We start from the raw sequence: 15893 nt of genomic DNA, 5'->3' as shown, positions 1-15893 counted from the left end.
TCAAAGTAAATATCTGGTTTATGTACATTTCTACAACTGCAGCATTTACCATTAGGCTACTAACATATAATAAATCATTTCTGGGGTGAGCCTATTTGCTATGGTAACAACCTGTGTGTGTGTGTGTGTGCGCGCACGTGCACCTGTGTTTCTGTGTGCACGCGTGCTGTGCTTGAGGAAGAGTGACACCCCAGTCAGACGTTCAGTTGCTTCATTGCATTTTGGTACGGCAGAAAAACATACATTCCTTTTCAATAGAACGCTGCATTTGGTTTGCATCACTCGCATTGCGGTGCATTTTAGGTTAAGAATCCGTTCGAAAAAAACGCGTTACGACATCACGTCCCGCTGTATACAGTGAATGCATGCTGAAATTATTGTTGCGTGGCTACATAAAAGTTTAAGCATATGTGATGCATTGCGCGATCGGTCTGACTCGCGTGAGAGAGAATAACTTCCTTATGCTAAACTCCAATAAGACAGAGATTATTATTATTATTGAACATTATGTCAGATTACAAGTTGCCCATATATGATTGCACTGTGGTGCCGTTTTTTGGTACACACACCTGTAAAGTGCATGCGTGTGTGTGAAGGGGTTCTTTTTTAATCTATACTGTCCTGCAATTGAACGTGAATACGTTTACTACTTAAAAACATCAAAGCTAAACATCATATCGAGTCAAACGGCATAATGACATCGCTACAAATACAGTATGGGATTAAAATCAGCGGAAGCTACGTTACCTTGTTTCATCAACGCTTGGTGAAACAGCAGTGGATGTTTTCGGTTCAGATGCTTAATGTAATGATAATGTAATGATCCCAAACTTTAGACATTCTCTCTCTGCCGTTTATGGATATATTCGCTCCGCCATCGCGCCAACTAAATTCAAAATGTACCACGCGCTATGATGTGCTTCCTGAACATTGAACAACGGTCTGTGTGAATCAGATCTCGGCGCGTGTAGTGCGCGTCATAGGAATTTGGAGGAATTTTTTTAATCGAGTAAATCGAGTAACTCGATGAATCGTTACACTCTAGAAACAGCCCCTGTCTGTTGGTAAGAGAGTGAGGAGCTGTAGCTCATTTGCATTTAAAGGTACAGACATGAAAACCGCTTTTTTGCTCTCACCCAAATAGGGGCATTTTGGACATGCTATAATAAATTATCTGTGGAGTATTTGAGCTGAAACTTCACAAACACATTCTGGGCACATCTGAGACTTATATAACATATTGTAAAAACGGGCATTGTGTGTGCCCTTAAATGGAGACTGCCAACAAAATAGTATTTCTGAATGGGCAAAGGCTAGGATTAAGTATATTTGAACCAAAAGTATTTGATGAACGTATAATACGTGCCGAGGGCATTCGGTTAGTATCATTATCTCATTTTTGACGGAGGTGGCGTTTAGTGGCTTTTGCCACTTTACTTATATCTACATTAGTCTCGCGTAGCCAGACCTTCATTACTGAAGGTCTGGTGTTTTTCGCTGCTTTTTCTGGACAAAGCCCGCCCACGAGCTGTTTGACCGACATGTCAAACAACCAATCACAGTTTGTTTCATCTAGCGTCACGTTTCTGACTCCCCACAATAACGAGCCGGCTGGCAACAAGTCAGTTATTGAAATAACCAGCCGCAACCAAATAGTATCTAAATAAACAACATTACTCACCATAGGACAACGTTGTGCACTTCATCAACAGCCACACCAATGAGACGATCCTGTTAAACGTCTGTTTGAAGCATATCTCTCCACTTTTTAACACATACAAGCAATTCAGGAGAACCAAACTTTTAAACTCCACTAACTGCCTTAAAGAAAACTCTTGGACGCCTTTTAGAGAGTCGATGCCGCGAACTATGCATATTTTTGAGAATTCAATGTTTGGCTGATCATGATAACTGCTCATTATTATCCACGTGAACACAACTGATTCTCTTCCTCAATGGAACGTCAGAGCTTTGTTTTCCAGGGACCGAAACTAATCGCGACACTCGCGTCTCCTGGAAATCCGTTTTTTTCCAACCAATCAAAGACGACTTTAACATTTTCACAGGGTTTCCAGAAAAGTGTACGAAAAACATTAGACGTTCAGTCAACAGTTTGTGGGCGTGACGTCTGAGGCTGAGACTATATCTACATTAACTATTGGTCACATTTTTTGTTGATCCTGGATCAACGTTTTACTCAAATATACCCCAACTTACCCTTAACTCAAACCCCAACCATTTTTAAACCTTTAAATTAGTGTGAAATAATAGTTTGAGGGGTACTTTTTAAAAGCCCCTAACCCAATCCTAAACCTAAATATAACATGCACCCTAATCCTAATTTTGCAATCTTATTGGTTAATGTAAATGTTGATGCAGGACCAACAACGGCGTTGATCCAGGACCAACAATGGTGTTGATCCAGGATCATATCTTGGTGAAATCACGTTCACCGTTAAGTATTTTGTGTGGTCATTAAAAGGATAAAAGGGGAGAACAACAGAAATGGGTTTACCAGACTAAGTGGGAATTCTAGTGTTTTTAGCAAAATTAATCAAAAGCAGCCGTGAGCCCGGTTTAACTCACAGTCTTGGAATGTAACTCATTGCTGACTTGTGTAAAGAACCGAGTCCCAGGAAAACCAAAGGAGTCCAGCTGGTCTGAAACGAAGAAACACAGCACCTGGATTTTTTATTTAAAATGCATTTCGATATAAAAGCTTTTGCTCCCCAACTACAATGTGTTAGGAAAGTATATCTAGATTTAAAGTAGAAACGTGACTTTACAAGGTTAAATAGCAAGTAATCACCTTTTTGAAACAGGCACACGCTTCCCTTATGTGATGTACAAAAGTCTTTGATCCAGTTTCCACTTCCTGGATCAAAACTTACACAAAACTCTTTGTTAGAAATGAGGACCTCTTTAGACAAATTATGATGCAAACCTGTATCCAACCACGGCATGACAGGTTGGTCAGGTGTTTAACTCTTGTTTCCTGCAATAAAAAATGAACAAAATAAATTATATTGTACCCACTTTGAACATATCGAGTACGGTCATAGGGCCACTGAACAGTAGACAACCCAAATTAGCTTTTAGTCTGCCAAATGACATCACCATGAATAAAAGCTATCAAACTCTCCAAAGTCTTATACATGTAAAGATATGTGTTCAAAAAATTAGGAACTTTGAATTTATTAGTCATATGGCCCTGTGTCAGTGTATGTTTGGATGGGTGGGTCTCTCGATTACAACATGGATCAAACATTTGCATCCATTTCAGCATGAGGTTTCCAGTCACGACTTGGCTGTATTCACATGAATGGAAGAGTGGAAATTATTATGTGAAGATGTGAAGGATACAATTAACCCTTCAGAGCCCAGAGTTGAACCCAAGTAAGGTGCTTTACCTTTACCTTGACAAAGCGAGTTCCCCATTCGTGTCTGCAGGGAGGTCTCTATTTCAACCACAGATTCATTCCATTTGAAGAACAATCCAGAAGTAACGGGTGAACAATCTTTTTCCATGCTTTGAATATCACTATCGAGCAGCACCTTATCCCACATGTACAACTGCGTGATGTTCCCACAAAGTGCCTTGTCGCTTTTGTAACGTCCAAATGTTTTCTGCTCTTGTCCGATGATGAAAACACCATCACCCCCAATATGGTCTGATGATTTGAGGTCGCTTCCAGATCCCACCTTTGTTCCATCCACCCAGATGGCCCACTTCCCACTACTCCCGATCCAGCTCGCACATACAAAGTGCCAGGAAGCATCATTGGGAAAAGCTGTTATGTAAGAAGTGTTCGAACCATGAACCAGCATAGCAAGTTGGATGGGCTCATTCTCCATAATTCGGGCTTGGAGTTGAAACTCATCAATAAACGACTCTATGGAATATGAAAAAACAGTTGAATGTCCGTGGCAAGTGGGATTAAATTGGATATGAGCGCAAATAGTGAGCACTTCCATATTAGGGAACTTGTAGAGGAGTCGAGCCGATTTTCGGTGTGGACGGACTGGAAATTCCAATATTAACATATCTGGTGGGCCTAGACAAGTGATACAATTTTTTTAAAATTAATAAATACATTTTCAATAGATGAAACAATTTTACATAAAATAACCATGTCATTGTGTTGGCTAGCACTGACAGACCTGCATGACTATGTAAAATCCATGCTTAAATCTTATAATCTAATGAGATTAGGAGCATCAAAGTTCAATTTTAACCCATGTAGCATAGTTATGCATAGCATTAGCATTGCATGATTTTTATAAAAAAAAAATTGCAGAACGAAGCAGGTGAACATGGGATAAAATGCTTACCACTTATCTGGGAAATCCCTGCACTTTCTATCCATACGGCCTGCGTGATATTCAGGGACTGGAGAAAACTGTTCAGGTTTTGGATCTCTTCAGCACTGGATGCCACCGCCAGGGTGCCTGAACGCTGATGGCAGAGCATTTGAGAGGCAGACCATTGTTGCCGATCTGGTACATACTCATAGTATGAGTCTTCATGTGTAAACAGGGGTCGGCCCTCCACTGTAAGCGCATGCACATTCAGTTTACAAACACAGATGGAAACTCTTTTGGATTTGATACATAAAGGCACAATATGTCATTTTTGCAGCTAGAGGTCGCTAAACAACAACAACAAAATTAGCCGCAGCTTGATGATGCTGTTAAAGAGTGTGGAACGATGGGAGATGTAGTCTTTAACTTCATATATTATAAAGTTTTAGGTAACACTTTACAATAAGGTTCATTAGTTAACATTAGTTAACTACATTAGTTCACATGAACTAATAATAAACTGCACTTATACAGAATTTATAAATCTTTGTTAATGTTAGCTTTAACGATTACTAATACTTGCACAGTGGGAAGCTTGAAAGAAGCAACAAGAATGGCGTGCTAGATATTACTACTTCCACATTTTGCTACATTTTGATGTCATTGGCTGATTGCTCTGCACATGAAGTTAAACACAGTTATGCTGCATTCACACCAGCCGTGGTAGAGGCGGCAAAAAAGCGTTATTTGCAGGTAGTTGGACGCTTGAACATTTTGAGTTTACTCGCTTCATTCGCGCGTGAAAGCCGCACGAGAAATTCTAGTCATTCGAGACATTCACGCGGAAATTCTGGGTTTCTGCGACTCTGCTGAGACTCCGCTCGCTTCCTGTAATCACGTAACTACTACAGCAAGGTCCTGATTGGTTAACGCGTCGCGGAAATCCGCCAAAGTTCAGATTTTTAAACTTGTGCGTTTCCAGCGGCAACGCTCCATCCGTGCATTATGTGCAATTCGTGCCACGCCGCATGATGCTTATTCGCGTCTTCACATTGACTTAACATGTAAATTACTCGTGCTTGCCGCCTCTACCACGTCTGGTGTGAACCCCGCATTATGGTTTCTATTGCAGCAAAATAGGAAACCGCGAAAAATCCGGACATGGCAACACAGGCAAGTAACTATATGAAGAGGGTTCGAGCGCTGGTTACAAACTACGAAATCTTTGAATTAAACATTGTTGAAAACATTTGGGAGAATATAAGAACACAAATTAAAAAAATTATAACACTGTGCTAGTTGTTTTTTAATTTTTATAAGGAAAAATATTACATATTGTCCCTGTAAAGTCACAATGAAACGGAAGTAGCAATTGTCTTATTTCCCCCATCATGACATTTATACAGTATCTGAGTGAAACGGCTTCTGAAATGGTAGGACGGGACTTTAATTCGTCCACTGAAAATTGTTTGGATCATTTGAAGTTGGGTCATGTTTCTATTTGCTAATCACTGCAATCTTTTCCCGGCCCCGCCCACAAGCCATTCCTTGTGACCGAAAGTAAAAAGAGATTAGGTGTGTTCGAGTTCATACAGCGCTGCATAGACCGATGGTTTGCCGCTTGCAGCTTTGCCGCTTGCAGTCGAGGGAGTTGAAGACGCGGCCGTCAAGTCGGACAACTGCTGCTTGCCATAGTGACGTGTGCGCCGCGTTTCTTTTTTTTATTGTGAATGATGTGAATTAGATGGTGAATGTATTAAAAACAAACCTTTAAAGAAAAGTTGCGACCAGAAACACTGTATATCGAATATTTTAATTGATGTTTAAACAGAGTGCCGTCTTTCGCTTCTTTTCATTTTTATTTTATTACATCACACAATAAAATATTCAGGTATATTAACGAGTTTTACCTGTTATAAAAACATGAATTTATAAAGTTTATTAGTAGAAATGAAGGTTGGATTAAACATGAAATACATGTGGTCGTTGTCATCAGTGAGGCGACCAATCATGAAGAGCTGTGTCGTCATCAGAACTGCTCTGGAGAGGCCATAGATATATACACCATAGATGTCGCCTTGGGGTTCTAAGCTTGCGTCAAAACCGCCGCAATCTTGGAAAAGGGGTTCTTGTCATAGGAAATAGCTAGGTAACACTACTATATCCGCCTGTACTTAGTATTCATGGGCGATGCCGGACTTTCGGGCTGCGTACGGATGTTAGGCTTACTAGCACTATGTATTATATTTAGTCCAATGTCTAACCATTGGAACGAACAAAAAAACTAGAAAATCGAATTCACGACGATTTATGGTGATTTTATTTCCGTTACAACTTTGCCTACATTGACGCTGATGCATTAAAGAGGAGGGGCTCCCCAGTTTCAAGATGGCGGCTCTATTTGACGCATTCGTTCCAATTAACTGCCGTAGTCAAGGCGACATCTAAGTGTATATATCTATGGGACTAAACATGAAACCCACCACGTGATTGTTGTTATCAGTGAGGCGACCAATCACGAAGAGCTGTGTCGTCATCAAAACCACTCTAGAGAGGCGGCTAGTCTCAAAACGCTCTCGCGGTACTTTAAAACCACAAGTCACAGTCACATGCTTTTATCGTCGGACAAAATTGCTAACCCGCATGCACTGCTTCAAGTCAGCCACTGATTGGTCTGTGCAGCGCTGCGTGAAGTCGAACACACCTATTGTTTTGAAGAGGGGAGGATATTAGCGTTTTTGATTAAATATTATGAGGGCACACATACATTTAAAAAAAATAGTAAAGCTCACAGATGTACATTTGTAAAAAAAAAATACCACAATATCCCCCCCCCCCAAAAAATTACATTTTTCATTGTGACTTTAACATGTGATCTGATTCAGGTGGTGCAGTTTTATATAGATTGCATCTTTATCACCAAATTCTATTTTTTAACATAATGAAGTATTATAAAAGAAATCCCTGGTTATAACAGTCCCATAAGCACTTACAAGATAAACACAGGACAGTAACTGTAAGTTAGATGTTGTGATTTATTACCTTGCTCCATGCAGTGATGAATGAGGACCTACAAAATTTGAGTTTGTAATTTAATTTAAGTATAGTTTAAAATAGAAAGACTTTACATAATTTGTCTTCATTTTATGTCAAACGCATATTTGAATAAAAAATGACTACTTACAAAAACATTAGAGCAAATAATTTCTAAGAACTTCATCCTGCAAACAAAATACTCGGTGTAAAAAATAAACAATAGCAAAAAGTTTATATTCAACAGTTTTACGCTTAATCTCTTTAAACTCAAGTCAACTCAAGTCACAAACGTTATAACCACGCTTTTAAATGCCTCAAAACTGAGTAAAAGCAAACAGTACCTTTTAATAGCTGCAAATATGTGAGAAAGTTTAGTCGCAAGCCGTTAATTTTATATATTTAACTGGAAAAAGGAAAGTACAGCAAACTGTTGACAGACTCTTTCCTCAGAAACTCCTGAGTGAGATCATGATAATGAGAGGATCGAGCACGCGCCTCCCGCGCTTCTCCTCCGCCGCGCGCCCTCGACACGCCTCTCAACCTCCATGCTCTCAACATGAGGCACGCGACAACGTTAATAGCGATTATCACAGCTAATGACATATTAGCTTTGAGTTTTTGATGTTTTTTGTGCAATACATACACGTGTAAGATGTCCCGATATATAGTGTAAAAGATCAATTGGATAACATGTCCTAAAAACAACCATTAAAAAGTCTATTGATTTGTAGCTTTTAAATTCCTGATTATTGAATTCATTGTAACGTCTAAATGTTGCTAACTTGCTAGAATAATTGTAAATATTTTTCAAAATTGTCAACACTGAAAAAATGACTTGCTTACTTTCTTAGTATTTTTTTCTTGTTTTCAGTATAAATATAAAAAAATTCTTAAATTAAGATGTGTTTTCTTGATGAGCAAAGACCTAATAAAATAAGTCTAGTTTTTTTTTGTTTTTTTAATGCAAGTAAATTTGTGCATGAAACAAGGAAAAACTGGGTTAAGAAAAAAATATAGAAATAATGTCTTTTCAATTAAATACTTAATTCAATAAAAATTCAAGAATTTTCAAGTCTTTTCTTACCCCAGATTCTTTTTAGCTTTTTTTTTTTTTTTACCACAAATTCACTTTTTAATATTTTTTTGTCCACAAACCAGACTTATTTTGTTAGGTCACTTTGCTCAAGAAAAATAAACATCTTGTTTTCCAAAAAAAGGACAAAAATACTAAAAAAAAACACACTGCACAAAATGATATTCAAGAAAATCAGCAAATTTTTCTTGAATTTAGTCTTGAATTATTTCTATATTTTTTCTTACCCCATTTTTTTCCTTTGTTTTATGCACAAATTCACTTAAACTTCATATTTTTGGTCTAAAAACTAGACTTATTTTCTTGGGTCATATTGCTCATTAAGATAAAGCATCTTAATTTAAGAATTTTTTTATTTTTTTACTGAATATAAGACAATAATACTAAGAAAATGTTTTCTTGAAAATCATTTTTTGCAGTAAATTAGAACAACAAAATGCATAAGTATGTTAAACATTTATACATCTTTATAGAAATACATGATGCATATTTTGTAAGCAATTTTCCATCAATTGATGTGCAAAAAACTCATGCAGTGAAACAATTACTTTCCATTAGCTAAGAATTGAAATGACATAATTTTAATAACCTTAGGCACAACTCAGAGTTTTGAGTCATTTAAAAGGACACAAGACTGAGTCCCAGCGGCGTTTATTACTGAAGTATAAATTATCATCAAACAGTTACATGATTTAGAAAAAATGTGGCTACAGCTGCCAAGAAACACATTTCCAAGCCTACTTAATACCACCAAGCCTGTGCAAAGATTTCAAGTGCAAATATATAGTCTACAGTAAAGTGTTTTCTGAGTGATTTTTAACCAATCTGGACATAAATGTAGATTTTCACTACCAACCATCAAAAGAATTGTGCTTGGTCGTTTGCAAAGTATACAGACACCATCCTCGTACATTATACAAATAATCCCTTCAATGAAACCTCATGACCAACTCTACCAAATTAAATCTACAGGTTGTAAATTTTTCAGACAGCACATTACATACAAAAATTATACATACATTTGCTCTTATATGCTCCATTCTGAATATAAGAGCTTATTTAAGCTTTTAAACATTACACCCAAGTAGGTTATTTACATCACTAGTACCCATTCAATTAGTAAGGGCCCAAATCACACCCAGCGGCCATCTCTGGAACACGTGCTAATGCCTGAGGATAGAGAATACACAACTTTAGGCACAGTTCGATTTTTGTTGCCATAACCAGCATCTTGCAGCTCCGATTTAGTTAAACAATCATCCGCATCCACCAAATGCATGTCATCCGTGCTTTTATCCCACGCCCCCATTAAAGCGCAGAGTGACGAGTGCACGTCATCGCGGGCGGCAACTGTGCTCTTCACGCATGGAAGTTGAAGAATGTCGACACGCCCACCTCTTATTTGGCGCGGGAGACCATTGATGAGATCATCAATAGTCTTGGACGAAGACTGGACCGCTTGCCTAAAAGAACTGAGGCCAGCGTCGCTACCTCTCCCTGCATCAGAAATCACAAAATGAAGTCACATATTTGTCATAACCGAGAATTAGACACGTTATTGTGGAAAGAATGAGATACCCTTCAGGGAGCCAGACAGTGAGGAGTGCAGATCCGTGAGGGCCTGGTTTAGCTTAAGGAGTTTAGACGCAGTGTTTTGAAGTCCATACATGTCTGTGTCTTCATTGTGCCCTGTACTATTTTCAGTGGAGTCTGAGCTCTCCTGTGAACAAAGAGATAGATGTACATTTTCGGAGACGTTATTGCAAGATCTTCGCTAGTAAAAGTGACCAGCCTTTCGTGTAACTTCTTTCATGAAATGGAAAGTGCATGACCTGTCTTGACTAATATAAATAGTGCTTTTGGAGCTTAAAGGATTAGTCCATTTTTTTTTAAAATCTAGATAATTTACTCACCACCATGTCATCCAAAATGTGCATGTCTTTCTTTGTTCAGTCGAGAAGAAATTATGTTTTTTGAGGAAAACATTCCTGGTTTTTACTCATTTTAATGGACTTAAATGGATCCCAACACTTAACAGTTTTAATGCAGTTTAAAATTGCAGTTTCAAAAGACTCTAAACTATCTCAAACGAGGCATAAGGGTCTTATCTAGCGAAACGATTGTCATTTTTGGTAAGAAAAATAAAAAATATGCACTTTTAAACCACAAATACTCCTCTTCCTCCGGTCGTGTAACGCGCCAGCGCGACCTCACATAATACGTCATCACGTCAAGAGGTCATGGATGACGTAACAAAACTACGCCCCAGTGTTTACAAGTATGTTGAAAGAGGACCGTTCCGACATTGTTGTATGTGGAATGATACTAATTAATGTCTTTGTGTCAGTTTATTGTTTAAAATGGTCCGCAAATGTGCATTTCATATATGTAACGCGTGACCTTTCGACGTCATTATGCAATTACGTGAGGTCGCGCTGGCTCGTCACACAGCCGGAGGAAGAAGAGAAGTTGTGGATTAAAAGTGCATATTTTTTATTTTTCTTGCCAAATTGTTTCGCCAGATAAGACCCTTTGAAACTGCAATTTTACTGCATTAAAACTGTTAAGTGTTGGGGTCCATTAAAGTCCATTAAAATTAGAAAAATCCTGGAATGTTTTCCTCAAAAAACATAATTTCTTCTCGACCGAACAAAGAAAGACATCAACAGCCTGGATGACATGGTGGTGAGTAAATTATCTGGATTTCTCCAAGAGAATGGACTAATCCTTTAAAGGGACACTGCACATTGTTTTAAAACAAGGCTAATTTCCAGCTCCCCTAGAGTTGAATTTTTGATTTTTGCCGTTTTGGATTTTCTAGGAAAATATGGCTAGGAACTATACTCTCAATCCAGCCTAATAATAAAATACATTGCTGCCATAACATTTTCCTAGAAAATCGCAACCTTCAACTTTCCGTCGGTCCCAGCACACGATGCAACTACAGATGAGTCAAGTTTTAATTAGGAAAAATATCGAAACACTTTGGTCATATTTTTAGCGTGATGCTAATGGTCTAATCCGATTCAATGGATTATGCTAAGCTATGCTAAAAGTAATACCTCCAGACACATCGCTTGGCTGAATGGATTCCAAAATGGTAAAAATCAAATGTTTAACTCTAGGGGAGCTGGAAAATGAGCCTGTTTTCAAAAAAAAGTGGAGTGTCCCTTTAACAGCATCAGGCACCATTCACTTACATTGTATTAAAGAGCAGCATAGCTTCTGTCCAACATCTTATATCCCAAAAACAAAAACATTTGGGGCTCATAATACCATTGCGATTGCATTAACATAACTCCAGAGTTTAGGTAGGGTGGGTGGGTATCTATCGTTTGACCTAGCATCCCATTCTCTTGTTTAACAATAGCGACGAGCCTGTAGTTTGTGTATCAAAGATAACCGTTACAGCCACATTAAAGTGACAAATAACACACCACTCAATCCATTCATTTTCTAAGCGGCAAAGCGACCCAAGACGTGTGATAAGACTGTTTGGGTACGTGGTTTTACAAGCGTTGTGAAAGCAAGTGTGCCTTAACAATTGTGGCGATACTCATCAATCCAATACATTTTATCCTGAATGACAACAATGACGGCTGCTTGTTAGGCGTACCGATAAACTGCAGTGGATGTAGCGTTGTAGAGCGAGGGCGACCTCCACCATTCTGGTTTTCAAACTTTGTAAAATCTAAAAAAGGCAAATTGCAAAAAAGTATGAAGTTATGATAAGGTATACATTTACAACAATTGAAACAATTGAAAAACAAACATACCTTTTATGGCAGTGGTTCTCAAACTGGGGGGCGTGGCCCCCTGAGGGGCCGCAAGATGGTGCCAGGGGGGCCCCAGCTTTATGAGATTTTATAAAATACATACATTTTTCATAATTTCTGTGTAATTAAACCTAAAAAAAAATAAGGCTACTAACCAGCAATGTGTTGTACAATTTAGGCCCAATCCCATTTCTCTGTCTTACCCCTTCCCCTTACCCCTACCCCTTAGTTTTGCACGTTCACGAGAGCGAAAGGGCTTTCCCGATTGGTCCTTACTCTCACGTGAACATGCAAAACTAAGGGGTAGGGGGTAAGACAGAGAAATGGGATAGGGCCTTAATATGTTTTGTTAAATTAAAATGTCAAGTTTTATGTCAAAATATTTTCTTTAGGGGGGCCACAGAGCGATGCACCACACATAAAGGGGGCCGCATGCGAAAAAGTTTGAGAACCACTTTTTTATGGTATTTATTTACATAATAAACTCTCAATAATGTGTATTTTATAATGGTTTGTTAATGTTTTCACAACATGTTAAAATCACATTTAAAACACCAAATAAAAGATTTGAACTTACACCATGTCCTAACCAGATGCAATGCGACCCTGTGCCGAAAGACGCGGTTAAAAGCCTCTTTCCCATCTAATCACAGTTTTTGTCTTAAAAAAAAATCACGCTGAGTTTTTAGGACTTTAGCTTATTCACCGTATCCCCCAGAGTTAGATAAGTCCATACATAGCCTTTTCATCTCTGATGCACCCATCGCTAGCCTCGCCCAGCACAAAGACCTGAAGCAAATGGCTCCAGCCAGCACACTGCTCCAAATGAGCGACAAAACAACGCCAACATTTTCCCACATATATGTTGTGATTTGTATAGTCACAGCGTGTACAAATAACAAGGTCATGTGACCTTATTTTGTCACTTATTGGGAGCAGCATGCTAGCTGTAGCCATTTACATCCAGTCTTTGTGCTAAGCTAGGCTAGCGGTGTGTGCGTCAGACAGAGTTATGGCACGCACGGAGATGAAAAAGGTATTTATGGACTTATCCAACTCTAGGGGATACGGTGAATATGCTAGAATCCCCCAAAGTCGACATGTTCCTTTAAAATGTTTAATCGTTTACAGTACTTTTTTATTTTCTATGTGTGTGCAGGACAGCAGCTCGCTTGCAAAGAGATCGGTTATGATTATTCATTGATTCGGTCGCATGCTTGTCGCTGGAATCTTATTGCATCCCATCTGGTTAGGACACGGAGTAGCATTTTTTGGGTAAACGTGGATACAGAGAGCACTTACCTGTGTTCTAGGCTGAGCAATCTGAGCATCTCGAAGCATCAGTTTGGTGATGGACAGACCAGTGTCGAGAAGTGCAGAGACACCACGACGCATCCCATCCTGCAAAGAACCCATAATCGACCTCTAAAGAGATAAAAAAGACATGATGGCGGTGATTTTCCAATCATTTTTCAGTGAAATAAGTTTTACATTTGTTGACTAAATTACTATTTGACCTTAGCAATAGAAATGTCTGAAACTGCAGAATAAAGCATCTATTTACATATATCTATGGTGCGAAAAAGCAGAGACAGAGACTAATTTGCATATTCATATCTCTAGTCCAAGCTGTGAGTTTGAGAAGAGGCGGGGACTGATCATTTGCATATTCATAAATCGGCGTATACTAAATGAGGCAAGAGTGTGGGACTTTAAAATATTGCAAATTTTATGCACTTTTTGAAGTTTACAACTTGGGTATGCATAAAGGTTCCAATTGATATATTAATATTATTGTTTTATTCTACAATAATACAATAATATTAATATATCAATTGGAACCTTTATGCATACCCAAGTTGTGACAAAATAACGCCAACCCAGTGGGAACCCTGATATATATTATATATATATATATATATATATATATAATATAAATCAGGGTTCCCACACCTTAGTTAACTTCAAATTCAAGGACCTATCAAGGACTTTCCAGGTCCAATACCCTGAAATTTAAGTGGGGACACATTTCAAGTGAGAGCGAAGTTACATGGTGTTACCTTTTAAGATACATTGTTACAGTTCGCTTTCGAGGGAACTCGCGCTGCGTCACTGCGGTGACACTTTGGGGACGCCTCCAAGTGTGTCTGAATGTGTATATCAAATTCAATCAATGGCGAGGCTTAACGACAAAGACAGGGTCACGCGGGAGCCAGGAAGTATATCGCTATCTGAAATATTGCCAAAGACGGCATTACAGGGACGCAGGACGTATGGCAAAGGAGACGCAGCGCCTCGTTCCCTTCTCAGGTAACAACACTTACATACGTAACCAGAGACGTTTTCATGTGTCAAACACAACTATGCCAAAAAGCATTTTGGTATGAATTAACATTAGCATACAGAAGATATAAGCATTTAAAGCAAACAGTTTAGCATGTGTGCTTAAAAGTCTCGAATTTTTATGATATTATCCTACACTACACAAGGAATAATTTGAATTTTTTTCTTGCATAAAGTAGATTCAAGCACTTTCAATGACCTGTATCTATGCATGTATATTTTTATAACTTCCCTGGGCCTTGAATTTTTCCTCTCCAGATTCACAAACTTTCAAGATAAAAGATACTCACACTGCCTATCATCTCTGAACCAAGTTCGGTCACATGAAGATCAGTCCCGCTCACTGTCGCAAACAAGCCGATGGTGCTGAGAGACGTGTTCAGACACTTGGAAACCTTCCTCTGGGCCTCTGTTACCATTGAGGAGATCTCAGAGTCACAGCCCTAAGTAAAGATTATTTAGCAAACTATAACTCACAAAATGAGCAAATTGTAGCTATTAATTGCAATATATACAAAGTTTAGTAGGAAGGGATTGATTATTACATTTTTTATTTCTTTTTGGACCCGCATAAAGCATGACCCAACAACAAACCTTTTCACAACTATGGGGAAGTTTCCCACACTGCAAAAATGGACTTTCTTAGTATTTTTGCCTTGTTTTCAGTAAAAATATCAAAAAATTCTTAAATTAAGATGTACTTCCTTGATGAGCAACATGACCTAGAAAAATAAGTCTAGTTTATATACCATAAATATTAGGGCTGGGCATAGATTAATCTAAATTAATCTCATACAAATTAAAAGTACTTTTTTGCATAATATATATGTTTTTGTGCTGTGTGTAAATATTATGTATATTTAAACACACACACATACATATATATACACATTTAAGAAACGTTTTATTTATATATAATATAGAATTTATAAAAATATAAACAATTGTATATACACATGTAAATGTTTCTTAAATACATACATGAATGCGTGTGTATTTATATACATAATAATTACTCACAGCACAAACTCATATGTTATGCAAAAAAATTACTTTTATTTTGTATGAGATTAATCTAGATTAATCTATGCCCAGTCATAAAAAATATACAGTTTAAGTCAATTAGTGCTTAAAACAAGCAAAAAAATCTGCCACAAGAAACATTTTCTTGAATTCAGTGTATGAAAAAAGTAAACTTATTTCAAGCAATTTTTTCTTATTCCATTGGATTTTTTGCTTGTTTTAAGCAGTAATTTACTTAAATTGTATATTTTTTGTCTAAAAACTAGACTTATTTTCCAAGGTCATTTGGCTAATCAAGAAAATACATCTTAATTTAAGAT

The 15893-nt window shown here is 37.9% G+C and overlaps 2 protein-coding genes across 2 annotated transcripts in view; both read right to left on the bottom strand.

Moving 5' to 3' along the window:
- Window positions 1–7899, bottom strand: part of LOC129453176 (adhesion G protein-coupled receptor D2) — a 149958-nt gene extending 142059 nt beyond the window's left edge. The window contains exons 1-7 of the mRNA XM_073862413.1: window positions 7680–7899; window positions 7487–7523; window positions 7345–7372; window positions 4333–4551; window positions 3411–4055; window positions 2810–2980; window positions 2587–2660 (exon numbers count right to left, since the gene is read on the bottom strand). Of these exons, the coding sequence (XP_073718514.1) occupies window positions 2587–2660; window positions 2810–2980; window positions 3411–4055; window positions 4333–4551; window positions 7345–7372; window positions 7487–7522 (1173 nt within the window). The 5' untranslated portion in view covers window position 7523; window positions 7680–7899. The remainder of the gene's footprint in view (window positions 1–2586; window positions 2661–2809; window positions 2981–3410; window positions 4056–4332; window positions 4552–7344; window positions 7373–7486; window positions 7524–7679) is intronic.
- A 1166-nt stretch (window positions 7900–9065) lies between these two features.
- kif14 (kinesin family member 14) overlaps window positions 9066–15893 on the bottom strand; it is a 36160-nt gene continuing 29332 nt past the window's right edge. Inside the window, exons 25-29 of the mRNA XM_073861272.1 lie at window positions 14841–14993; window positions 13510–13632; window positions 12048–12122; window positions 10010–10151; window positions 9066–9928 (exon numbers count right to left, since the gene is read on the bottom strand). Coding sequence (XP_073717373.1) covers window positions 9564–9928; window positions 10010–10151; window positions 12048–12122; window positions 13510–13632; window positions 14841–14993 — 858 coding nt within the window. The 3' untranslated portion in view covers window positions 9066–9563. The remainder of the gene's footprint in view (window positions 9929–10009; window positions 10152–12047; window positions 12123–13509; window positions 13633–14840; window positions 14994–15893) is intronic.

This window comes from Misgurnus anguillicaudatus, chromosome 23, assembly GCF_027580225.2.
Source record: "Misgurnus anguillicaudatus chromosome 23, ASM2758022v2, whole genome shotgun sequence".
In the NCBI taxonomy this organism is placed as follows: Eukaryota; Metazoa; Chordata; class Actinopteri; order Cypriniformes; family Cobitidae; genus Misgurnus; species Misgurnus anguillicaudatus.
Note: the sequence above shows the minus strand (reverse complement) of the source record. Positions and strands in the feature narration are given on the sequence as shown.